This window comes from Hoplias malabaricus, chromosome 10 (assembly GCF_029633855.1).
Source record: "Hoplias malabaricus isolate fHopMal1 chromosome 10, fHopMal1.hap1, whole genome shotgun sequence".
NCBI classification, from domain to species: domain Eukaryota; kingdom Metazoa; phylum Chordata; class Actinopteri; order Characiformes; family Erythrinidae; genus Hoplias; species Hoplias malabaricus.
Genome location: NC_089809.1, coordinates 5,517,285 through 5,544,058, shown reverse-complemented (window position 1 = coordinate 5,544,058; position 26,774 = coordinate 5,517,285). Strand labels below are relative to the sequence as shown.

At 41.8% G+C, this 26,774-nt stretch overlaps 2 protein-coding genes across 3 annotated transcripts; both read right to left on the bottom strand.

The window, feature by feature from the left end:
• Window positions 1–1,779: 1,779 nt before the first annotated feature.
• Window positions 1,780–11,162, bottom strand: slc2a3b (solute carrier family 2 member 3b). Its single transcript, XM_066682337.1, has 11 exons — window positions 11,045–11,162; window positions 8,374–8,475; window positions 7,782–7,942; window positions 7,336–7,576; window positions 7,005–7,167; window positions 6,379–6,566; window positions 5,861–5,965; window positions 5,417–5,521; window positions 4,582–4,659; window positions 4,129–4,332; window positions 1,780–3,897 (listed from the first exon to the last, which is right to left on the bottom strand). Exons 1-11 carry the CDS (start codon window positions 11,066–11,068, stop codon window positions 3,634–3,636), a joined length of 1,635 nt encoding a protein of 544 aa, XP_066538434.1. The 5' UTR covers window positions 11,069–11,162; the 3' UTR covers window positions 1,780–3,633.
• Window positions 11,163–18,780: 7,618 nt separating this feature from the next.
• Window positions 18,781–24,999, bottom strand: cox6b2 (cytochrome c oxidase subunit 6B2). 2 transcript variants are annotated; one of them, XM_066682445.1, is made up of 4 exons: window positions 24,921–24,999; window positions 22,522–22,659; window positions 20,315–20,415; window positions 18,783–19,069 (listed from the first exon to the last, which is right to left on the bottom strand). In XM_066682445.1, exons 2-4 carry the CDS (start codon window positions 22,625–22,627, stop codon window positions 19,016–19,018), a joined length of 261 nt encoding a protein of 86 aa, XP_066538542.1. In that variant the 5' UTR covers window positions 22,628–22,659; window positions 24,921–24,999; the 3' UTR covers window positions 18,783–19,015. The 2 variants fall into 2 exon arrangements, with proteins under 2 accessions (XP_066538543.1, XP_066538542.1); XM_066682446.1 differs by lacking the exon at window positions 24,921–24,999 and having other exon boundaries at window positions 18,781–19,069.
• Between the last annotated feature and the right edge of the window lie 1,775 nt (window positions 25,000–26,774).

Below are 26,774 nucleotides of genomic sequence, written 5' to 3'. Positions count from 1 at the left end.
CTGCTCTATCCGTACGTATAAATATATACACAGTATATAGCCCAAGTTTCTGACCTTCCTCAGCTGAGCCGGGCTGGAGAAAAGGGACGAAAGAAAGGAAGAATATTCTCCACATTTCTGTCAGTACAGTCCACCACGAGAGAGAGGAGAGGAAGAAGCCATGAGAAGGAGAGAGAGAAAGAATAAGAGAGGCAAAAAAAGATTGAGAGTGAGAGAGGCCGGGAGGAGGAGTCTGTCTGAGCTTTTTTATTTCAGATTAAAAGAGAGAGAGAAAGAGAGATGTGGAGGGGGAGGAGAATACACACGATGATGATGATGATGATGATGATAATAAGTGAGGAGTCAATGAGAGAGAGAGATTACAGAAGCATGATGGGAAGTATTAAAGAATGAGTTGGGTTGGTCTGGACAGAACTGTCTAGACATGTTTAAAGCTCTCTCTCACACACACATGTACACACACACACACACACACACACACACACACACACAGGCACACACAGGCACACCAAGGAACTAGGATTTTCCTAGCAGTGTAACGCATTTAAAAGTATTTGACATTTTCTTATGAAAATGTTCAGTGTCTCATTCTAGGCTCAATATTTTTTAAAGGTGGTTTAGCCTTTTCATCTTCTTACTACAATAATCCACCTCCAATACAAGCTTTCCAAAGCAGGCAATCCTCCTTAGTCTCTATTGGGTTTTAGTATAAAGTATTTCTGTGGAAACAGCGCCACCTGTTGGATGTAACCTGATATTACAACGACTGAGCCCACTCCGTAATTACACTGTACAGATAGATGAACATTCATATTTATGTGCTGGGATTCGTAGCACACTTTGTTTGTGCCTAAATAAACCTACATTCCCTCCCATATTTACACCCAAATGTCTCCAGAATAATAGAGTACTACAGGGCAGCACGGTGGCCTCTCAGCGCTGGGATCGTGTGTTCCCATCTGGATGTGGTTTCCGTGTTCTCCCCGTGTCTGCGTGGGTTTCCACGGTCCAAAAACGTTAGGTTAAGTGAATTGGCTTCTCGAATAACTGTCCTGGTGGATTATATAAACAAGCAGTGGCAGCTACACCTTTCACATTATTTAATATTTGCAGCATACTCACATCTCAAAAAAGTTGTTAAGTACTATATAAAATATATTTTAGAAAGTAAAAAAATTGTATTTCTACCAGAGGAGGCGTGCCCGAGTTCCCTCTTTTGGCCACCCGCAGCTGTGGGACTATTATAGCAACAAATGTTAATGCGAGGGCAGCACGGTGGTGCAGCAGGTAGGTGTCGCAGTCACACAGCTCCAGGGACCTGGAGGTTGTTGGTTCGATTCCTGCCCCTGTCTGTGAGGAGTGTGGTGTGTTCTCCCTGTGTCTGCGTGGGTTTCCTCCAGGTTACTGTCTGTGAGGAGTGTGGTGTGTTCTCCCTGTGTCTGCGTGGGTTTCCTCCAGGTTACTGTCTGTGAGGAGTGTGGTGTGTTCTGTCTGTGTGGGTTTCCTCCGGGTGACTGTCTGTGAGGAGTGTGGCGTTGGTAGGTGGATTGGCTGTGGTGACTGTAAGAGTGTGTGTGTTCCCCTGTGAAGGACTGGCGCCCCCTCCAGGGTGTATTCCTGCCTTGCGCCCAATTATTCCAGCTCAACTTCAAGTGTCAGATGCTTAATATATTGAGATATTTCTAGTTATCTCACTAAAGCTACATAATGAAAACAGAGAAACAAAAATACCATCTGTAAACATTCAAGTATTTTATTCTTCTATAATAAGTAATGAAAAATAACACAAAAATAACACTCACCAGCCCAGACATAACAATGTGAGGGACCCACAGACCACAATGCTGTTGTATTTAATTTGCTTTAGACCCCTTAAAATGTTTATGCAATTTATTTTTATTCAATATTTCTTGAAGACATTTATGTAAATGACTGCAGGTACAACCCTATCACCTCCTCGTGAATACAACGTCTTTGTGGGTGAGAAAAAAATGTGTTTTTGCAGCACAGAGTGAGTTAATGGTGAAATAATTTTAACTTTAAAGATGCTTACCTACTAAATAATACTCATTATTGTAAAAAGTGAGGAAAATTTTCATTTATTTGTCTTTAAAGGCTAAGCACCACTTAATGGACCTCCATGAATATTTCACATTATTTTAGTTACAGACATATATAAGTATGAATTAAAATGAAAATAGCAGCTTAATCTGCTTTAAAACTGACAATTTTATTAAAGTGACAGAAAAACCCGAGCTCGCTACGGAAATTCTTGAACGCGACCGTGACGTCACTGGTGGACAACAGCTGAACAACGCCGCAGTAAAACACCGTTATGACTGACTGTTATGACAGTATCTAGCTAAATAACCAACATTATTCATGACAATAGCCTAGCAATAAGCTAAACTCAAATGTAGAGGTACCGTTATTCTTGTAAATGTGATCGAAGTCGAACTCGAATTCATCCGACACTATAAACCTCCGTAATGCAGTGAGTGGACAGTCCTTTCCAAAGTGCCCGTTTAAAGTTGACAAATTTAGTCCATTTTCTGGATATTTTGGGATCTTTGGGTCATTTGTTCACAGATGTCCCACTGTACATTGAATGATTGCAGCCAAAAACAACACACCTTTTCGTCATTTTGCATTAAATTAAGTGCAGCTTCTAGAGTTGTTGTCCACCATCTACGTCACAGGCAAGACGCCTATTAGAGTTTCCCAACACCGCTGGGGGGTGGGGGGGGCAACGGTCTTTTAAACCTTATTCCTTCAATTAGTAAGAAATAACGTGTTTTCTGACTCTCAATAAACACAAGTTAGGAACTCAAACTCCACTGTATTTATTTGTTTGACACTTTCATAGAGCTGGTGCTTAGCCTTTTATGACATGTGCCCTTTAACTGTATTGTATCTGTGATGGTAACATGGTTATAAAAAAATTACAGTAGAATCATTGTAAACACATCATGGAATGTAAAACCAGTTTCTGATTTTGTGCTCTCTCCATAATTTTCCACACCAAACTAATTATTTTTTGCTGAACAAATGAGCAACAATAACTCAATTGTTTCCAAAGTCTACTGTGACACACAATATATTCAAATGTTTTTAGGGAATACTCATTAAGTGTGATTTCTGATTTAAGTGAATTACGCTGGTTAAATATCATATCGTATTAAGTATCAAAGCCTCGTAAATGGCAAACCATTGAATAGTAACAAGTGAGCAGGTAAAATTAAACTCAATAAATAAAATATTCATTTGATGGATTTCTGATACTTAATAAAATAAATAGAATTTTAAATCTGTTTATAAAACACTGCACAGTTCATAAAAACACAGCAATATTACAACTTTTATCACACTAATCTCTAAAAGTAAGATGCCACTTAGGTACTTCAACAGGTGAGCACTTGGACACCCACCCCACACCCCAACCCCACTTTACACACCCCGAGAGTGCCAAGACAGCAGTACAGACCTAATGAACAACGGCTATCTGGAGACAGAGGATTGTTGTTGGAATAAATGGGTGGGGGATGGCCTAAATAATATTTGGTGGGGGCTACAGCCCCCTAAAACAGGTCTAACGACGTCCATGATGCTAACCAACCACATCTGTGTCTGCATCTATGGGTTTGATGCACTCTTAGCGGCTTCTTGTCCCGGAAACTCCACCATTGGCACTTTCTCAGTTGTTGGGGAAACAGGGAGATTCATCTCACCCTCTCTCTGGGTCGAAGGGCCAGAGCTGGATGTGGCGGCTTTAGCAAATCCACTGGCGATGTCCTCGAAGGTCCGTCCCTTAGTTTCTGGGACCCGGAAATAGGTGAAAAGTAAGAAGAAAATTAGGAGGACAAGGAAAATGATGAAGACGTATGGTCCACATAGGCTCTGGAGAGAGAGAGAGAGAGAGAGAGAGAGAGAGAGAAGAGGAAAGGAGAGGTCACTGTCAGTAATTTTTGGCCTGTTAGCAAAAATAAACAGCAAAAAAATTCACAAATTTAAATGTTTGGCTCTTATTCAGCTTTTTTAATGATTAAACACACACACACACACACACACACACACACACGGACAGTAATAGAGCATAAACCTAGGTAAATATGAATGATTTATTCTCACCAAAAGTATTGGGAAGCACTGCCCCACCAGGAAGTTCGCCGTCCAATTGGAACAGCCCCCTACAGCCACAGCGGCCGGGCGAGCCCCCTGACTAAACAACTCTGTTGCTATGAACCATGGGATCGGACCTGGCCCAATTTCAAAACTGGCCACAAACCCAAACACAGCAATGATCGCTATGTAACTCATCACTGGTGTTCCACTCTGAGAATACAAAGGAAAAGATCATTATTAAACAGAATGAGGGCCTCAGCGGGTTGAGAGCAACCCGGCATCACCCCCCTCACACACACCTATGGCCAATTTTACACAGCCAAATGTATTTTTGGGCTTTGGGAGGAAACCCCTACAGGCACTGGGAGAACACCAAACTCCTCAGAGAACCCTGGAACTGTTTGAGAGCGACCTGTGGCTCCATGTCACCAGCTTATATTTTTTAATTGAAATACTCACATTTACTGTTGTGGTTGAGTTGCAGGCTTTGACCACTGGAGCTCCACATGAGATTTCTGCTGGAGCTGTACATGGAAGCTTAAAGAAAAGGTGATAATAGTGACAAAGGAGGATTAGTAAATGATCTAAATTAACAGATGCAGGTTAAGAGCAAATACTTAAAATAGTTAAAGTACTTTCCAGTTGCTACTTCAAAACTAAACTATTGTTAAGGGTTTGGAAGTGTTATATACACAATATATGCCCTACATTACACCCTTATCTGTTTAATATACATTTTGATATGAACGTTTAATATTTAATTCTATGAAACAATTACCATAATAAAAAAAAAGAGTGTGAGGATGTTTGAATTTGAACTCCAATTATATTCATTCATTCATTAAATATCTGTAACCCTTATCCAGTTCAGGGTCACGGTGGGTCCAGAGCCTACCTGGAATCATTGGGCGCAAGGCGGGAATACACCCTGGAGGGGGCGCCAGTCCTTCACAGGGCAACACACACACACTCACACCTATGGACACTTTTGAGTCGCCAATCCACCTACTAACATGTGGATGACCCACGCAGACACAGGGAGAACACACCACACTCCTCACAGACAGTCACCCGGAGCGGGAATGGAACCCACAACCTCCAGGACCACACAACATTGGTTATTTATTTGATATTAAAAAATAACATTAGCACAGGCAAAGTTTACTGTAAGTTACTTAAAATAATATGTAATTTAAATATACATTAGTAAATGGCTGATGATTGCCCACCTAAAGCCTTTTATTTAAAGAAAGACCTGGAAATATTGGGTAAAGTGTCACAGTAAAACCCTCACCACCACCAGCTGGAGAGCAATGGTCATGACCAGAGCACAGATGGCCATCCCTCCAAGTCCAAACATCTGCAGAGTCCTTCGTCCTGCTCTCTCCACCAGAAACAGCTGATAACCAAATGCATACAGACAGATGTTAGTGTTCCTGAGCATCACCTTAAAGTCTGAAAACTGTAATAATGTACATAAACAACAAGGAATCTGGCTTACTTATAAATACAGTAGTCACAGAGAGAGAGAGAGATCTGTGACATTGTATTAAAGCAGCAATTTACCCACAAAAAGTAACAAATAAAATTAACAGAAATAATAATAATTATTATTTTTAATTAAAGTTCACCTCATAAAAATCAAAACTTCCTTTGCAGTTCCTGAATGAATCAAGGGAGAGATGTTTGCACTTCGCTAGTTTCATTTTCTTAGAAGCAATAAATAAAAAACACTCACCGAAACCACAGTAAAGACAGTGTTGACGACGCCTGCTCCAATAGTGGCATAGATAGGCTTTGATACCCCTGCACTTTGGAAGATTTCTGTTGAGTAATAAAATACCTGGAGCGACAAAGAGACACAAGCAGATCAGACCCAGCCCAAAAATCTGGAAAAAGAGAAGAGAATAGACGCAGAAGGACCTTCTATTTCAGTACAGAGTCCATAATCTGTATCCACAAGGCACTTTAGACTAATTAGTTCATAAACCCCAATTTTAGTGTCACAATGAGGGGTTCTTGAGTGATGTGTGCATTCTTTCATATCTTTAAGACGTCTTCTCACAGTGAAAGGGGACAGATTTAGTGTGAAACCATGTCTTGTGTGGTTGTTAAGGGTTTAGTATATAGTAAATAATAAGTATATAATAACCAAAGAAAAAAGAAAACCAAGAAAATATCCAGAGAATACTCATCAAAAGGAAAATATTCGACATGAATACTGTTACTGTGAGCTTAGTTTTGTGAGTAACTTACAGCGTTGATGCCAGAGAACTGCTGAGACAGGTTCATGACGATGGCGATGATGATGGGCTGCCTGTAGATAGGGTTACGGAACAGCTCTGGGATTGTAACCCTCTTCTCCATGGCGACCTTCATGGCTTCTTCCTTCATTTCCCGAATATCATCTTCTATGTCCTCATGCCCTCGCAGACGCGTCAACACTAAAACACAGATTTTAATTTACACCGAGATGGGCAAAGCTGCATAAAATGTTTTTTTAATATCCACGGACTTTATCCAAAGTGAGTACAATGTTATTCGTGTAACAGATGTAGCCTCGTGCAGTGTTAGGAGTCTTGCCCAAGGACTCTTACTGGTATAGAATGGTGTTTCGGCTTGAGCTGAGAATCAAACCCTTGTCTGGCAGTAGAGATACGCATTATGTTAAAACCACCTGCCACATGCTACAACAACAAAACATTCTAACTTCGATTGGGAAGTCTGATGCCTGTAGAGGGCAGCACTGAGAAATGTTTGTTTATTTGAGCTTGAACTATGTCAGTGTTAGCATGAACAAAACAAGCTACTCTGCTAACTTTGCCACTAATACTTCAATAGTAGCATATAATTACGAGACTAAAAGTGGGTGGCAGACTGACCTTGGCGAGCCTGCTCCTCCTGCTGCAAGTTGATAAGAAGATATCTGGGGCTTTCTGAACAAAAGAACAACATCACAGTCTGCAGCAAAGCAGGTATCACTGTGAGTCCCAAGAGTAATGGCCACAGAGACTGAGAACCCAGCAGAGCCTCCAAACCTAAAATCTGAATGAAAAACACAGACATCCAATCCAGAAAATGTATAGAGGAATGGGGAAATATATCATATATTTCTATATTTCAAAATATTTTATATTTAAAAAAAAATCACTTGCTGCTTTTTCTACTGTTTTTAGGAAATGTGTGTAGTGTTATTTTGGAATGTAAGCTGACCTGAGCTATGAGGATGCCAATGACAATGCCAAGCTGATGAACAGTGCCAATGGCTCCCCTCAGATTAGTGGGGGCCAATTCTCCAATGTACATGGGGGTAAGACCCGTGTACAGTCCACAGAACAGTCCAATAACCAGCCGGCCAATGATCACCATCTCATAAGATTCACATGCTTTGGACAAGCCCATCAGACCTCCACCAATCACAGCCAAGACATTACACAGTATCATAGATTTACGTCTGGAGAGTAAAAGAGAGACAGGAAAGAGAGAGAGATAGAGAGAGAGAGTAAATATAAAACATCTAACAAATGGCACAACATTATTTGTCCAGCTTCTTGTCAAACTAAATATCCAACATTAACTTATCATACTACAAGAAGTTCAACAAATTATTGTTGTTAGCCAAGCCGCTAGCTGCTAAAGGTTTATTTTCAGTAACTGACCTCCCAAATTTGTTGACCATTGCTCCAACACAGAGAGCTCCGACCATGCCTCCAGCGCTGAAAATGGCCACCGCGAAACTCCACAGGTAAGTGACATTACAGTTTTCCATGGGCTCGCCTCTACGCACCAGAGTCACGTTTTTAAAAAACGCTTGCACTTTCTGTTCATCATCAGAAAAACATACAAGTGTGTCAAATACACCAAATCATCACAGGACAATCTGCCCACTTTTACAGTTATTTCAACTCGTACAAGACCAGGCTCCTTTCTTTTTGAATGAGGAGAGATCTAGAGAAACACACAAAGATTTCAACTGATTTGAAATCTTTTGTAAAAATGATTTTTTTTTTTTTTTTTCAAATCAATGGCTCTTTTTCTGTAGATGGGTGGGAACTCCCCAGAACCAGACACCATACAGAGCTCTTGGAAATGGTTGCTGCTTCTGTTTTTAGAATTCCGGTATATTTTCACCCATTTTTATAGTTAGCATTGTGCTGTTAACCATTGGTGTAAGCTGATTTTAGCAAAACCATCACTTTAAACCACCCCCACATGACATCATCCACCCCAACACGTCTGCCCACACATTACCTCATAGGGAGCATTGATGACTCCACTGTTGTAGCCAAACTGCAGGGATCCAATGGCAGCTGTACAGATGCATAACAGCAAATGACATGTCACTTGCGTTCTCTGAGGAGGAGATAAGACAAAACAAACAGCATTTATGAGAAAAAGAGAGAACCACAGTAGATGAGATGAAGGGGAGGAATCAGAGGATCAATCCACAAAGCTGTTGAAGTATTAGATCATCATTATTATTGTTTTACTCAGTTTTATCCCAGATTTTAGTCATTGCCTCATTATCACAATTCTACAAAACTTGGAAGTGGAGAACAACTTTTTGTTCAAACTGTCACTAGCACAGTTTCACTGGATCACGTGTCATGCTCAGACACTACCTGCTCATATGGCATGATTTTGAGTGATGGAGGAAGGAAGGCCACCCAAAATGAGAGACAGAGAACAGTTCTCCTCACTTGGAGTCTGGATTACGGATGGCTGTGGCATCACCGATGCCTTCATGGCAGGCCAGTGCTTAAGAGGTTAACGTACTCATAAAATAATGCATACAACTGCGGCATTATATACAGTGTGACATCACAATGATAAAGAAAGAGTGTCCTCACTGCACACAAAGATTTAAATACACATCCCGTTAAATTGGGGATATGGAAAATAACATTCGTTTTTTTAATTAATTACAACTGTTTGGCTGCATAAAACTATTGGTTTCATATGAATAGGGATCCTGAAAACACCTAACAAATTGATCCTTTACTGACACCCCATGATGTGAAGATTTCACCTCATGATGATGCAGGATATCTGATTCAGCTTATTTTGTGGTTTTTATAAAGGTTGTGTTGAAATACTTCTGCAATATCATCTCACCCACAGAAATATTGGGAAATACACTATACTCAACTAAAAACACACAGAAGGAATGATGTGGCTGAATTCTAACAAATTCTCACAGACATTTTTCATACATCTACAGAATATGATGGTGGTTCCATCAAGAGTAGATTTCTGTACTTTAAGTTACAAACATTCATTCATTATCTGTAACCCTTATCCAGTTCAGGGTCGCGGTGGGTCCAGAGCCTACCTGGAATCATTGGGCACAAGGGCTTCACAGGGCAACACACACACACACACTCACATAAGGACAATTTTGAGTCGCCAATCCACCTACCAACATGTGTTTTTGGACTGTGGGAGGAAACCGGAGCACCCGGAGGAAACCCATGCGAACACGGGGAGAACACACCACACTCCTCACAGACAGTCACCCGGAGGAAACCCACGCAGACACAGAGAGAACACACCACACTCCTCACAGACAGTCACCCGGAGGAAACCCGCGCAGACACAGGGAGAACACACCACACTCCTCACAGCACAGACAGTCACCCGGAGCAGGAATCGAACCCACAACCTCCAGGTCCCTGGAGCTGTGTGACTGCAACACCCACCTGCTGCACCACCGTGCTGCCAGTTACAAACATTATTATATCATATTCTATATTAACTGTAGATATTAAATGTTGTGTTGACTTCCAAAGCCCCATTTCATCTCCAGGACTTTTATGTACTATATTATATTGTATTATTTTACAAAGTTCTATAATGAAATCTTACAAATATTCACCTCTAGGGAACAAAACTGGACTTTAACACCACTGTTGTACCTTTAAAGGTGCATTTACACACTTTGTACATTCAATGACCAATAATATACCTGTACTGTACCTTTTTTTCTGACAGTGTAGGGTAAAACTTGCCCCTGCAGCAAAAACAGGCATAAACTATTTTGTCCTTCATTTAAGAAACAATGTTCGATGAGCAGTGCGTAATAAAGGCTTTTTTAATCAAAGCATGTTCTGGTCGTTCATTCTTTCCTAATACCATCTGTCTTTCTGCAAGTAAAGACAAGCTGAGGTGAAACTCCTGCTCAGGTTAAAACATGCTGATCATTTTAAACCAAGAAGGAATGCTTTTTTCCCTTTAGTAAATGACACTCAGCTCCCTTCTGCTCTTCATTCACCAACTTAAAAACACCCTCTGACCCTTCTGCTCTAACTACATCTGTATATGTTACATTTAGGAACACACAGCCTAGTGTTAACAACCGTGTTAAATTCAATACTCACTGATATAGTTAAAATTGTAATTAGATTTCTATGCTCAGGGCTGCAAGGGCTTGTCAAATTTAAAGAATGATGGGCAGCGGCATCACCATTACAGTGTAAACAATGTAGCATTAGTAGCACAACCATATCGAGCAAAAACAGGAACTTCTGCAAAAATATCCTCTGAAAATAGTTTCTTCATCGAGATGAGTGACATAAACCTATTGCTTACAATGATGGCTTCTTTGGCAGACCTCACCTCACACAAGTCAAATTTAGTCCCACCCACAAAAAGTTCAAAAGAAGAAAACTGTGGAAAATATAGCCACTTCATAAAGAATTAATAATGGTTAGAAAAGAAGTAAAGAAGTAGAAAAAGAAGTGAGCAGTTCAGCTAAAGACAATATAATGATATATATATATACACATTTATTGAGTCTATATATATATTTATATATGTGCACCATCAGGTAAAAGAATCAGGATGAAATCTATCACAGTAACATGAATATTTTTACTATGCCCATTACCAGTAACAAAAATGAGAAATGGTACTTGGTTTTTACCTTGACATCTCCAAGCTTCTCCATTTTGCGAAAAGGTATCCCACGTGCTTTCTCTTTAAGCTGCTTTCAGAAAATAAAAAACAGTGGCTGAGTGATGCCTGTTGTAATATTTCTGGTAACAAAAGAAAAAAAAAATTCTAGCAAAAATTGGCGATGATAAGTTGTGGTTATATGGCCACATGCTCTGATAAAAGACTGTATGCGAGGTCTCTGGCTTCCTCTTTGCAGATGAGAGCTGGGGAGCGGATGTATAACGGATGTATCTGATGCAGAAGCAACTCAACTAAACTTGAGCTTGTAAATGAAGTGCACAAATAGAAAACATATATTCACACCATAGCATCTTTTACTTATTACCTCTATTTCTGTCTAGCATCTCAAACTTCTGCAAGGCAATGTGCCTATGTTTAGAGATTTTGCATCAAGTCATTGTATCATACTCAAAACGTCTGTAAATGTTCAGCTGCTTTAGGTTTCATTTAAAAAGGTTGAAATACAATGGGACACTCTGGAGCTGCTGCACATTGGAGTAAGGTGACTATGTCAGATGTAGAGGGATATAAAGCCTCCCAGCACTATCCATCCAATGTATTGAGTATATTGAGACTAAACATCCAATGTCAGAACTTAACCTCACTAATGCTCTTGTGGCTGGATACAATCAAATCCTTTAAGACATTTTTCTGTCATCTACAGTAAAGCTTTTCCAAAAGCCCTTCAATTCGGAAGAAATACATGGGTGAGAAAGAGTCCACAACCATTTGAAAATAAAGCCTTCTAAATTGAGTTTATGAAGAAAAAGTCAAATTTGCTCAAGCTACTACGTCAATAATTTAGGAATTATATAATATAATTATTTTAATAGAATTATATAAAATATAAGGCATATTAAATTCTAGACTTAAGACACTTATACCCTTAGTAAAAATAATAAAAAGCTGTTTATGACAGACTAAGAAACTGTACAGAAGTATTAATATAGTTTTAAAAAAACGGTAATAGCGTGATAAAATACATGTAAACATAATCAGGGCTGAAATACCGCTACATACCTGTTATTCCCTTGGGACAATTAGTGTAAATATGGTCCTCTGGGCTTTATATGTTACTGTGACACAAGAAGTGACACGCCCCCGTAAAACACCACCCTCCATTACAGTTACTTTTGGCCGTTCTCGTCCACCTTAAATTCTCCTGAAGAATTGTTGCTGGTTTCATTTGTTAGTAAAAATTTCCTATTCCACATTGAATATTGAATACAATGTTGGGTAGTTGTGTGCAGCTGCTGCTGGTTGTTCAGTGTTTGGTGTGTTATCGCTCATTAAAATTAGGTTTTTTATGTATTTTATGACATATTACCCGTTTCAACATTTAAGGTGGACTGAAAACATTCATTTCAACGCATCCTCACACTTTCTCCACCATGTCACCTCCTCCTGTGCGCTGATTGGTCAGTCGTTTCCGCCAGCTCTTAAATGATTGGTCTGTTCTAGTGCAAGTTGGCGGGCTTTGCAGAAAGCTTGTGGAAAAAAAACAAAAGCTTTTAGCTGTTAGTTTATGACGGCTCTCGTAAAAAATACAGTTTTTTTGGAAATGTGTGATATTTAACGTTGTTATTTGACATGGGGAACGTGACTTTGGTTCTTCCCACACTACATCCCACCAGGACCCGTTGAATAAAAAGCCTTTGAGGCTCAGTTTCACTAATGGAGCTTGTTCTGAAGAACATTGTCATGTGGATGTGGTAGTGGGAGATTTATCTCTGTGGACAAATAGTCTTTTGTTGTAAAACTTGACAACTGGCCACTTCAGATTGAATGACTGCATGATGTACATGTGTTGCTTGCCAGTTGCTTTTTATGTATCAAAATAAAACCTTAAAATTACGTTTTGAGAGTGGACTAATAGTCTTTGGGTTTGTCTGCTACGTTGCAAGATACACACCAAAAAGAACACCCAAGATTAATGAAGTTACAGATTTGACATATGCTACAGTATTTCATCAACAGGGGTTTTATGTAACCACAGTTTGCCAAATGCCAGAGTAAAGAGTTCATGAGTGTGCGGTTCAATAGTGGTCAATCAGAATTACACATTCTTTGACAGCTGTTTTGCCTCACGACATCTTGTTCGCCGTTAAATATTTGTCAAAAGATGTGGTCAGACAATGCTTCAGGCACCATATTCAAAACAACAAGCCTCTAAACATTTCATTTAATAATTTGGTATGAGGAGTTATACCTGCTTTTGGCTCATTGCTGTCAGAAAGTAACCTGTTGCCATCAGATAAACTGCACTTTCAGGAGCAGTCGGTGTTATGCGCCAATGATTCTACTTCACATTAGAAAACAGACATCATACAGACACCATAGTGACTTGGGGGTCGGAGACTCTCTTCTAGACCTCTTTTAAACTTGGCTGCACCCATGTGGGGGGCCTGCTCTGGAGCATAAACTGGCACCCTCAGGGACTGTAAAGGAATAGATACTTATCTGATGTGACTTGCAATTGCTTAAGAGGAAAAAAAACAAACCAGATAATTATCACTTACATATGTGTTGTTGCTACTTGCTGGTGGAATCAATGACGGATTTCCCTTTGAAACTTTCATCTTTGAGAGAGAGGAGAAAATCATGAAGAGAGTTTTTTATTTTTATTTTATTTTTTTTTTTTTACATACAACGAACGAGTGCATTATTATTACACATACAATGTACAACATACAATGATGTTATAGTCTGGTCTTTAACATTACAATACACAATTCACTGAGGGCATTCATTTTATAGTTACATTATTTCTGTGGGTGTGAATAAAGTGCTTCATAACAGGAAGCCTTTTCTGTAGATTAAAGTGATAACAGAAAAATATAATTCTGTTGAAGTCTGATTTGGAGAAGTGCAGGTTATCAATAAATGAGCAAACTACTGCTTTGGATCTTGAAGTTGTACATGTTTTACTTTAAAACATGATCTGAGAGCATGTAGAGCCGCCAAGAGTAATTAGACACAACAGCAGACAGCTTGCACTAGAACAAACATGGACTAATTAATCTAAATTTATAATGAGTCTAAATGGAAGGTGTGGTTGTACATTTTATTTGAAAAAAAAAAAGGCAACAAATTTCCCAAAGGGAATAGAAGCTGTAATTAAAAAAGGGGTTTCCTCTGGGTGACTGTCTGTGAGGAGTGTGGCGTGTTCTCCCTGTGTCTGCGTGGGTTTCCTCCGGGTGACTGTCTGTGAGGAGTGTGGTGTGTTCTCCCTGTGTCTGCGTGGGTTTCCTCCGGGTGACTGTGGCGTATTCTCCCTGTGTCTGCGTGGGTTTCCTCCGGGTGACTGTCTGTGAAGAGTGTGGCGTATTCTCCCTGTGTCTGCGTGGGTTTCCTCCGGGTGACCGTCTGTGAGGAGTGTGCTGTGTTCTCCCCGTGTCTGCGTGGGTTTCCTCCGGGTGACTGTCTGTGAGGAGTGTGGTGTGTTCTCCCTGTGTCTGCGTGGGTTTCCTCCGGGTGACTATCTGTGAGGAGTGTGGTGTGTTCTCCCTGTGTCTGCGTGGGTTTCCTCCGGGTGACCGTCTGTGAGGAGTGTGGTGTGTTCTCCCCGTGTCTGCGTGGGTTTCCTCCGGGTGACTGTCTGTGAGGAGTGTGGTGTGTTCTCCCTGTGTCTGCGTGGGTTTCCTCCGGGTGACTGTCTGTGAGGAGTGTGGTGTGTTCTCCCTGTGTCTGCGTGGGTTTCCTCCGGGTGACTGTCTGTGAGGAGTGTGGTGTGTTCTCCCTGTGTCTGCGTGGGTTTCCTCCGGGTGACTGTCTGTGAGGAGTGTGGTGTGTTCTCCCTGTGTCTGCGTGGGGTTCCTCCGGGTGACTGTCTGTGAGGAGTGTGGTGTGTTCTCCCTGTGTCTGTGTGGGTTTCCTCCGGGTGCTCCGGTTTCCTCCCACAGTCTAAAAACACACGTTGGTAGGTGGATTGGTGACTCAGAAGTATCCATAGGTGTGAATGTGTGAGTGTGTGTTGCCCTGTGAAGGACTGGTGCCCCCTCCAGGGTGTGTTCCTGCCTTGCGTCCAGTGAATCCGGGTAGGCTCAGGACCCACCGCGACCCTGAACTGATAAAGCAGTTAAAGATAATGAATGAGTTGTGGATGACAGAGTGTTGCAACAGGTAGTGTATGTGTCACACAGCTCCAGGGTTCTGAAGTTGTGGGTTCAAAGCTTGTCACTGTGAGCTTGGTGTGTTGTCCAAATGAATTAATTATATTTAGTTGTTGTTAAAACTGCCTTGAACAATCAAGCTGTTCAGACTCTTCAAACTCACCATGGTTTGACCCCCTTGACCTCTTCACAATGTCAAGTGTAGCAGCTAACGGACATAACAGGAAACGTCATCAAACTTTGCAGAAGTTCTTAGATGCTATGATGTTGGACTTACCATTCTTTCACCACTTATTTTGAAATGAAAACTGCTTTAATATTAAGGCTAGAGATCGACTGTCATATTCTCAGGAGAGGTCATTAATGGACAAGAGTGGTCAAAAAGGATAACCGGTTATACTAGGTACATAAGCTTTAGGTAAAGCCTGTCCAGCATCAACAATTATTATACAAGCACACCAACTTTAGTCATCACATTCAGATACATTAAGGTGGATTTGTGGACACACAGCTTCTAGAATCTCCATAAAAAAGCAATGTTCAAAGAAATGGGATCCACTTGAACAGCTGCACGTGAGTCTAAGCTCATCATGCTCAGTGCCAAGAGACAGCTATCGGGTATAAAAATCCACCCCCCCTCGCCCTGCAATGGGCTGTGGAGCAGTGAAACTACATTCCTACATTCTCTGGAGTAATGGAGCACATTTTACTACCTGTAGGGCGATTAAATTCTATCAGATCTTCACAGCAATGTTCCAACTATTGCAATGCATTTCAAGAAGAGAAGTTGTTACTGCACGTCTTGCCACTCCAGGGACCTGGAGGTTGTGGGGTCAGGTCCCACTCCGGGTGACTGTCTGAGGAGTTTGGTGTGTTCTCCCTGTGTCTGCGTGGGTTTCCTCCGGGTGACTGTCTGTGAGGAGTGTGGTGTGTTCTCCCTGTGTCTGCGTGGGTTTCCTCCAGGTGACTGTCTGTGAGGAGCGTGGTGTGTTCTCCCTGTGTCTGCGTGGGTTTCCTTCGAGTGACTGTCTGTGAGGAGTGTGGTGTGTTCTCCCTGTGTCTGCGTGAGTTTCCTCCAGGTGACTGTCTGTGAGGAGTGTGGCGTGTTCTCCCTGTGTCTGCGTGGGTTTCCTCCAGGTGACTGTCTGTGAGGAGTGTGGTGTGTTCTCCGTGTCTGCGTGGGTTTCCTCCAGGTGACTGTCTGTGAGGAGCGTGGTGTGTTGTCCCTGTGTCTGCGTGTGTTTCCTTCGAGTGACTGTCTGTGAGGAGTGTGGTGTGTTCTCCCTGTGTCTGCGTGGGTTTCCTCCGGGTGACTGTCTGTGAGGAGTGTGGTGTGTTCTCTCTGTGTCTGCGTGAGTTTCCTCCAGGTGACTGTCTGTGAGGAGTGTGGTGTGTTCTCCGTGTCTGCGTGGGTTTCCTCCGGGTGACTGTCTGTGAGGAGTGTGGTGTATTCTCCCTGTGTCTGCATGGGTTTCCTCCGGGTGCTCCGGTTTCCTCTCACGGTCCAAAAACACACGTTGGTAGGTGGATTGGAGACTCAAATGTGTCCACAGGTGTGAGTATGTGAATGTGTGTCACCCTCTGGCGCCCCCTCCAGGGTGTGTTCCCGGTGATTCTGGATAAGGGTTACAGACAACGAACGAATGAATGAATGGAAGTTGTTACTGCAGCAAAACTATACAAACCCTTAATCAATTTTCTTGATTTCCGAAGCACTTTGAGTGTCCACGAACGTTTGGATATATGCTCTACCTCATATACCTAAAGACCAAATGATGACTAACATGATGCGTCACGAAACTACGTTCCTGGGGAACTCCTCAATTTTGACATACATCCATTAGCCATAACATTATGACAACCTCCTTGTTTCTAATCTCACTGTCCATTCAGGAGCACTTTGTTATTTCTACAACTAAAGACCTTACAGCACTTGTACTACAAGGACTACAGCAATTGTAGAGCTACTGAGTGCTCTTGTATGATCAGTGGATCTGAGGGAATGGAGAGTGAGTGTAGAAACTAGTTGACATACTGTTATGACTGAATATTTTTAAAGTTTGCTTCATGAAGTGCTTTTATTGTTATAGTATTTTATAATTCTACCTTAACCTCCATTTATTTTGACCCCTAACATAAGCTTAAGTAGACGTACTGGGTGAGTAAACATGTCTTGGGGCAGAAAGTATGCACTAGGATGGCTTACGTGCAGCCACACACATCTCTTTTTTTTCACACCCACACCCCTTCTTCCTACTTTGTGCAATATGAAACCTCAAATACTACAATGTGTTACAGTGGGTTTTCGTGTCCATACAAATTTAATATATACATTCTCTTTGGTAATAAAGGGCTGGGCCTTTCCTGGATGCCATTCCACAATATTTCTAGTCCTAGGAGTATTCTTTTTCACATCACCGTTTTGTATGGTTTTAAAGGAACACCATATAGTATTTCTACCTTAAAAGTACAACTTCAAAAGCATTGTGATGTTTCTGGGAACTATAATCGAGAGACTAGAACAGCCGTCATTGCTACTCTAGGCTCAGCACTGCAGAAACTACACTATGTAACATTGAGGAAGGTAGCAAATTGCATGTAGTTTGACCAGAGGAGGGTAGGTCCCCACCTTGTGAACCTTTGTTCCTCCCTAGGTTTCTTCCACAGCTCTGAGGGAGGTCTTTTTATTTTGTTTCATATTAAAACTTTGTCTTTACTGGAATTCTTTGAAGCTGCTTTGTGACATTTGTAAAAAGTGCTATACAAATAAGTTTGATTTTATAAGGATTTGATTAGCAGACCTCCCCCTCCGCTCTGATTTCAGTACAGTGCTGTAAAAAGTAACTTACACTAAAGGGAGCTTCAGGAGCAAAAAAAAAACCAAAAAAACAAAAACAAAAAAACAACAAAAATAAAGGAAAAAACCCCCCACAAATCTTACATATTGTCCCTTTAAAATATTAATCAAAATTACATTAGATTAAATATATTTCTGCATTTCACATTCTGTGCTGTCATTCCTTTAAATTTTAAGTTTGGAATGAGACCTGGACTCAAACAACAGGGGGGAAGATTCCAAATTTGTAAACATTTATAAAATAATGTCATAATATTGCGGCCAAGACCAAACCACGGTCCAAACCCTAGAAGTAGCTACATCCATTCAACACAGAACAGTGGTCTGAATCCTGCACAGAAGTGTGAAAGATGGCTGTTGACCAACAGGAAGCTCTGGGTTGCAGACATTTCAGTTGAAAGTGATGCAATCATTTCCATTTAAATCAAGTGGGTGGCAGCGGGGGTGGCAGCAGGGGTGGCAGCGGGGGCAGCAGCGGTGGTGGTGGTGGTTTGGGGGGTGTCCTACACTTCTCCTAAAAATCCATAGCGCAGTTTCTGCAGTCCTAAACCCATGCTAGCAACACCAGACGCTCTATTCTAGCCGTTACATGTCAGTGAAGCATCACAATGATTTCTGAAAGTAGACATTTTAAGGTAAAGATACTACCTAGTGTTCCTTTAAAAGCAAAATAACTTGCTTAAGTTTTGAACGTCAATGGCATCTTACAAAAATATGAAACAGATCAGATCTCCAGAGCAGAAGGTGATGATGTAAGTTAACATTGTGCGTTTATTATGTAACAATGTAAATACAAAGTAGAGGAACTCAAGGCTGAACACTGAGGGCCTGACGTAGGTCAGGTCACTAGATGTAATGTCTCAGGCCAACCTTATACCCTCCAGGTTTTTAACTCACAAAGCGACACATAGTTAAATATGAGGTGTTCTAGAAAAGGTCAGGAGTTTCGATGAAAGACGAAACAGAAGGATTAGATTTTTCCAGGAAAACTTCCATCCTGAACTTGTCCATCCCACTTCTCCACCTAAAACAGGAAAACATACACAGACTCAATTATATCAAATATAAACTTCAAAAATACAAAACACTGATACAAGCATTGGTTTCATCATCAGGAGAGTGGGACCTGGATTCCAGGTTGTTGCCTCAGCCATTCAATGCTTGTCTGTTCATGATGCTAGTTAACACAGTTGTCTGAAGGGTGATTTGCCGGTTCACCGGCTGATTTTCGCTGTGCTGCATTAATTACAATATGGAAAAGGGTTTGCGGGGCACTATGAGCAATCGGGAGGAAATCACTGGTGGGTGGATGTGGTTTTGACTAAGAACTGGTAGAAAACTCAACACAAACATTTGCTAAAATACAAATGCACCACCTGCTGGCAGCTTAATGTAGAACCAATCTTGAAATAAAATCTGAAAACATCAAATTCTCCTTTTTAATGTGAGTACTGACATTACAGGGAAAAATGGTGTGTTCACTTATTTAAAACCTTGGTTACATTGTTTACTATAAATGTTTTAACTACAGAAAACCACACATCACCTGCGGGTCCTAGAGGTACGGCTAATAAATGTATAACGTGCCTTTGTCTCTGTAGATATTGCAGTATCCTTAACTGCCCTCTCTGCTGTGAGCCATCACAGGATACATCCACAACTGTCCCACACATTCACATCAAAACATCTGAACGCAGTTAATGAGGATGAAACTTGAGGATACAGGGGTGAGGATAAAAGGCCACTGTAGGTGTGTTTGTTTTGAAATGTACAGATATTGAGATTTCTTTATTAAAAGATAAGTAAATATTTCATAGAGCAACACAGCATCATAGCTATCGTTTTTACTTACGTCTATGAATGCACTGGATGACAGGATTCACTCATATCTCTGAGCCCTGTCAAACTGCCTCTAATGGCTTTAATTATATTTGATGATTCTCTGAGGCCCTCTACTGGATACTCTAAGGAAAATGGATCAGAGGCAGTATATGTTCCCTAACAACTACAGAAAATATCTGTAAAGGAATAAACCTATAGTGAACAATTTGACAAAGATAGTAGTATTTTTTACACAGTTTTTAAGTGACTATGAATTCCACCCACAATATATACTCTTGTGTATATTGTATATCTACAGGTGCATAGTATGATGTTTACAAAAAAGCCACGCATGGTCCAAGGCTAAACTACGGAGCCTCAAGTTGGAAACTCCCACCATGCCCTACCCAGCATTAACTTCTAATAAACTGCAAGTGGTGAATCTTACCCAGCTGATGGGGCACAGGCTCTTGTAGACTCTCTGGTACCAGTCACAGGGAGAGGTCTCCTGACCTTTTGCTGACAAAGCCTTAGAACACCTGTGAAAGTCTGAGATGAAAAAGAAAAGATATGAAGAAAAGTCAGATTTTCAAAGCTATATGATCAATTTATCCTATCCATTGAGCCCAAGTCCTGAACCCCTCATACAAGGCTCCATTTTGGTAAAAGTGAAGAGTGTTTAGGGCGGCACGGTGGTGCAGCAGGTAGTGTCTCAGTCACACAGCTCCAGGGACCTGGAGGTTGTTGGTTCGATTCCCCACTCCTGGTGACTGTCTGTGAGGAGTGTGGTGTGTTCTCCCTGTGTCTGCGTCGGTTTCCTCCGAGTGACTGTCTGTGAGGAGTGTGGTGTGTTCTCCCTGTGTCTGCGTCGGTTTCCTCCGAGTGACTGTCTGTGAGGAGTGTGGTGTGTTCTCTCTGTGTCTGCGTCGGTTTCCTCCGAGTGACTGTCTGTGAGGAGTGTGGTGTGTTCTCTCTGTGTCTGCATCGGTTTCCTCCGAGTGACTGTCTGTGAGGAGTGTAGTGTGTTCTCCCTGTGTCTGTGTGGGTTTCCTCCGGGTGACTGTCTGTGAGGAGTGTAGTGTGTTCTCTCTGTGTCTGTGTGGGTTTCCTCTGGGTGACTGTCTGTGAGGAGTGTGGTGTGTTCTCCCTGTGTCTGTGTGGGTTTCCTCCGGGTGACTGTCTGTGAGGAGTGTGGTGTGTTCTCCCTGTGTCTGCGTGGGTTTCCTCCGGGTGACTGTCTGTGAGGAGTGTGGTGTGTTCTCCCTGTGTCTGCGTGGGTTTCCTCCGGGTGACTGTCTGTGAGGAGTGTGGTGTGTTCTCCCTGTGTCTGCGTGGGTTTCCTCCGGGTGCTCCGGTTTCCTCCCACAGTCCAAAATCACATGTTGGTTGGTGGATTGGCGACTCAAAAGTGACCGTAGGTGTGAGTGTGTGTTGCCCTGTGAAGGACTGGCACCCCCTCCAGGGTGTGTTACCGCCTTGTGCCCAATGATTCCAGGTAGACTCTGACCCTGAACTGGATAAGGGTTACAGATAATGAATGAATGAAGAGTGTTTGAAATCTCAGTAAATTGTGCTAATGTGACAAATCAACTGAACTTGAAATGGGTTTTTTTTTAATGTTTTTATGTGTCAGTTAAAACTAAGTAATTTTAAGCCTGATCTTTTTTCAGAGGCTGCACTAAGGGCACTTGGATAAAGCATGTGAACAGCCTATGAAGTCCAAAACAAGCAACTGAACAACAAAGGACCTTGTGGTACGAAAGTAGTACTGTATAGTGCACCAAAACATACAGGGACTATGTCAGTTGCAACAAGTGGACAACACGTATGTCACACTTTGATTAAAAAGTAAGACCGAAAGGAATTAATTAGTCTCAAAGTCCATGAGATAAGCTGATTCCTAAACAGCAATTAAATACGTAAAATTTTAACCTAAGCCATTTTTGCACATGAACTCCTGAAAGACTTGCCCCTCCACACGTGGCGTACAGCTAGACATTTTCTGTTTTAGACACGTTCTCACAGCTGAAAATGTTGTGTTTGTGTAGGGCCTGCAGGAGACATGGCATGAATTCACTGTGATGCTAAGTCTATTCACACAGGGACACGCACATCACCCAGACTTTGTACTACGGGGGTTGGCAGAATGAAGTCTTATACAAACGTTACACAAATTTGCCTTCACACATACAGCTCCTCCAGGTAATGACTGGAAAGGTTCTGGGTTGGCGTGCATGTGTGAAAGGGGCTCTAGACACATTTGTAAAATCCATTCCTTGACTAAATTTTCTGTGGTGACTTATTATTCCTGCAGTACGACCCAAGTCTAGACTTAATTCATGTACAGGAACCCAGGCATCAATAAACCTACACCAAATATGTCAACCGTCAAATCAGGTCAATCACCTCTCTTACAAAACCTGGGACTGGTCCAAATTAAGCCCAAGAACAACTGTTTGGATGTGGTCAGCGTGTCACAAACATCTCAACTGTGAGATCTAAACAATTACTCTGATGTTAATTAGTCTGGTTTTCCCTACAACTTTAATTTAAACCAACCCATATCCTATGCTTTTCTCCATACTCCATCAAAACAACAAGGGAACAGTAATTCAACATGATACTGGCCCTTTAAATCAACGCACTATCACTTACCAAGGTAGTTTTGGAAGCAGTTTCGTGTCTGGTTGGTGTTTGGGAAACGGGCATCAAATGGAGCCGTTCTGTAGTTCTTAATTTTATCTTCAAGAATGTCCGCCATCTTTGAGAAAACCTTTCTGACAGGGATCAACACTGCAATAAACAAACAAACATTCACAACCCCCCACACAATATATTAATAACTGCATCAGAGATCACAGCTAAAATATAAAATTGAAATATATCACTTTGAATGATGCCTCAGTATCTGCTGCACCATTTAAGGTGGAGGAAACAGTTCTTACAACAGTCTTTACCAGTGCCAGAATGTAACTGTAGTACAGCTTAAGCTGGAAGGGATATTATATTAAGAAACTGAACATGTGCCAGAATGCAACTGTTGACCCATTGCTGTTTTTAACGTTGAACAGAAAATATTAACAAGAGGCAAATAGGCCCCTGAAGTCTAAATAAATTACTGTGAGGTGACAGAATGTAACATCTTAATCATTTAAAGGTGCGCTAGGCAATTTCCCTGGAATGCCTGATTGTGTTATTGTAATTCACCAACATAGCTGCTAAAGGTTGAGCATACTGAATCTCAACAGGGGTCTTTAAACTACAGCCTGCTGCTTAAATTTGAACGGCCCCTTTAACTACGGCAGCATACTACTACTGAATTGTCCCCATCATTTATTTTGGATGAAATACAACAAACTGTCAGCGTTGTGTTGCAGTCACACAGCTCCAGGGGCCTGGAGGCTGTGGGTTCGATTCCCACTCCGGGTGACTGTGAGGAGTGTGGTGTGTTCTCCCTGTGTCTGCGTGGGTTTCCTCCGGGTGACTGTCTGTGAGGAGTGTGGTGTGTTCTCTCTGTGTCTGCGTGGGTTTCCTCCGGGTGACTGTCTGTGAGGAGTGTGGTGTGTTCTCCCTGTGTCTGCATGGGTTTCCTCCGGGTGACTGTCTGTGAGGAGTGTGGTGTGTTCTCCCTGTGTCTGCATGGGTTTCCTCCGGGTGCTCCTGTTTCCTCACACAGTCAAAAAAACACATGTTGGTAGGTGGATTGGCGACTCAAAAGTGTGAGTGAATGTGTGCTTGTGTGTCTATGTTGCCCTGTAAAGGACTGGTGTCCCCTCCAGGGTGTATTCTCGCCTTGCGCCCAATGATTCCAGGTAGGCTCTGGACCCACCGCGACCCTGAACTGGATAAGGGTTACAGATAATGAATGAATGAATGTCAGCGTCTAGTCAATGTTTTTGGTACAAACAGTTAAGATCTCACCCGCTACTCTGAGGGCCACCTCCCGAACCCATGTTGTTTCTCCCTAAAGTGTGAGGCGCTATGGTTGTAGGGAAATGCCGTTCACATCACTTCTCGTATTGGGACAGTGCCACCAGCTACAATGGTGTTTTAGGGACATTTCAATTCAGCTCTTTTGGAAATTTAACATCTGCACTTTTCAACAAGAAGTTGAAACTCAATGTAGAAGAGCAAGCGGAACGAAACTGGCATCCCATACTGTAGTGACTTCACACTTTCAAAATATTATTATTTTAATCTCATAATAAATGTAACTTAACATAAAAATATTTATGACACACGGTATGTAGGGTTCTTTTCCCCCTACATATTTTCTTCTCTGGCTGGAGTCTAAACTGTGAGCTGGCCCTTTGATTACAAAGTTTGAGGACCCCTGCACTTTAGTGAAGGCGACCTCGACCAGTGGAGAAGCGGGCAAATCCCAACAAAAACAGTCATTCTCATGCACAGAATGCACTTGTACATATGTCATTGCTAAAAAAAACCTTTGTAATGACTTTCTTCATAATCTACCATTTATTTGTACTAGTTAGATAACTCAATAAAACCTCATAGGGCACCTTTAATATGGTATGGAAAACTCTAATACGAATCTGTACAGGTTCCAGAACGTAACGGCACCACAATTTTGAACTTAAACCTTTAGTAAACCACGAATTACACCAAAGAATCGATTCCAAGTGACACAAGACTTGACATTTTCATCCCACTTTAACTACGATACACTCGGGAGGGCGAAGATAAAAGTTCGCCGGCTAATATTGACAATTTAAAAGCTACTTAACGTTTGAGTGCTTGCTCGTGTTAAATTAACGCTCTCTGCATTTTCGCCCGCTTTATTTCACAGAGAAATGCAGACATTAACCTTACAGTCTTTATAACCTTGAATCTCTGGTGACGTTAGCAGACCACCGAACTGGCTAACGGGCCTAAACTGTGAACGAGTCAAAGAAACACTGTTGTTAGCCGAATCAACGGTAAACCTCGTATTCCACTCGTAAACACCGAGAATATAGGTATTCTTATATTATTTATTCCCTTAAACGTATTAAATTAAGCGTAACGTGAGGGATTTGAGGCCTAAAGCTACCCACCTCAGCGTCCTTACGTCCTCTTGGAAGAATAGTAGGCGCATGGAATTGTGGGAATTTACTGTGTAGTGAAGTAGGGCGGATTTGTAGTGGGGGACCTGTTCCAAACCGTCACCAGGCTCCCTACATAGGGCACTAATTGGGAACTTGTCCATTATCTCAAACCAGGCTGTGTCAAATATCAAACACTGCTTATCTTTTCTAAAACACAGGACACAATGTATGTTGGTACACTCTTGTGACCACATTATTCATAGATATATAGATATATTCATAGATTAAAAAAGCCATGTACTTGCTGGTATTCATTCATTCATTATCTGTAACCCTTATCCAGTTCAGGGTCGCGGTGGGTCCAGAGCCTACCTGGAATCATAGGGCGCAAGGCAGGAATACACCCTGGAGGGGGCGCCAGTCCTTCACAGGGCAACACACACACACACACATTCCTTGCTGGTGTTCTAAACTGCAATTTGTTGCTTAGTATGGGATAAGTTGCTTAGTAGTGAACACACAAACACAAACTAGTGAGCAATTGTTCACAAACACTAGGGGCAGTGAACACACACATAACAGGAGAAGGGGGCTGCCAACCACCTCACCACCTGGGAAGCATTTTGGGGTTAAGTGCCTTGCTCAAGGGCACTTCAGCCTGAATTAATATTCCCTTGCCAGTCCTGGGAATTGAACCGGAGACCCTCTGGACCTCAAGCTCACTTTTCTAAGCTCAGGGCTGCGGTTGCCCCCACTGTTCAATAGTGTTTAATGGTGAACGTCTACCACACATATCTGGAAAGTTAAAGATGTGTTCTTTTTTCCAGTTAATGGAATAAGCATGAGCCAGGTATGAGCTTCCAGCATGCTTTTTTTTGGACTGTGGGAAGAAAAAAGCATCTGGAATAAACCCATGCAGACACAGGGAGAACATACCATAATCCTCATATGACCAAGGTGAGGATTGAACCCCTGATCCCACAGCTATAATCACACTGCATTATTAAAACTTCTAATTAAATAAAAATGTATTTGTATGGCGCTTTTTACAAGAGATGTCACAAAGCAACAGGATTAGACATAAGGATTAGCACTAACAATGTAAATCATAGGTGAGTAAATAAGTTATGCTGCTCAGACCCTCACCCACACATTCACCTTCTTTGCCTCCTCTCAACTTTGTCATCATCTCTTTTTGTATTTTTCCTTTTTTCTTACTTATAAAAATACGGCGATATAACATGGTTTTGGTTCTCAGTCTGATAAAAATGCTCAGGAAACTCAGGGCTTGGTAACATACGTATGACCTCATGTGGTAACTCTTTCTGCCTTTAAGGGGCGCTGTTAGCTTCCGTTAGTTTCCTACAGGGCCTGTCAGACATGGAAATGAAGAGTACAGTAACACAGTACCACCAGTCCAGACAACACACTGCTGTACTGTACACACTCACTCATTCCAGTCACATTCCCTTCTTCAGTCAGGAAAAGCTTTCACTCTCTTGCCAAAGACAAACATGGTGGGACGAGTCGGTGTGACGCACACTAGCCATTCGCAGCCTACTGTCACAACTTCCTGTCTGAGAATCCTTTGGCCCGCCAGCCTGAGTGCGTGCATGAGTCTCTAAGTCATATTGTTTGTGAATTCCAAATGATATCGTACCTTCATTTAGCATGTCTTCTGAAATTAACTATATCACCAGGGCAGCACTGCTGAGCGTCTGTTCTTCTGCCAAGGTTTTACTCTAGTCGTCAGAACATTGCTGTGTGTAGTTGATGGCATTCAGCCACGAGATCACCAGTGAGGTGATGGATTGCAGGATTACTCAAACTCCAAAGGCATTGTAAGGAGCTCCATCATTCTAG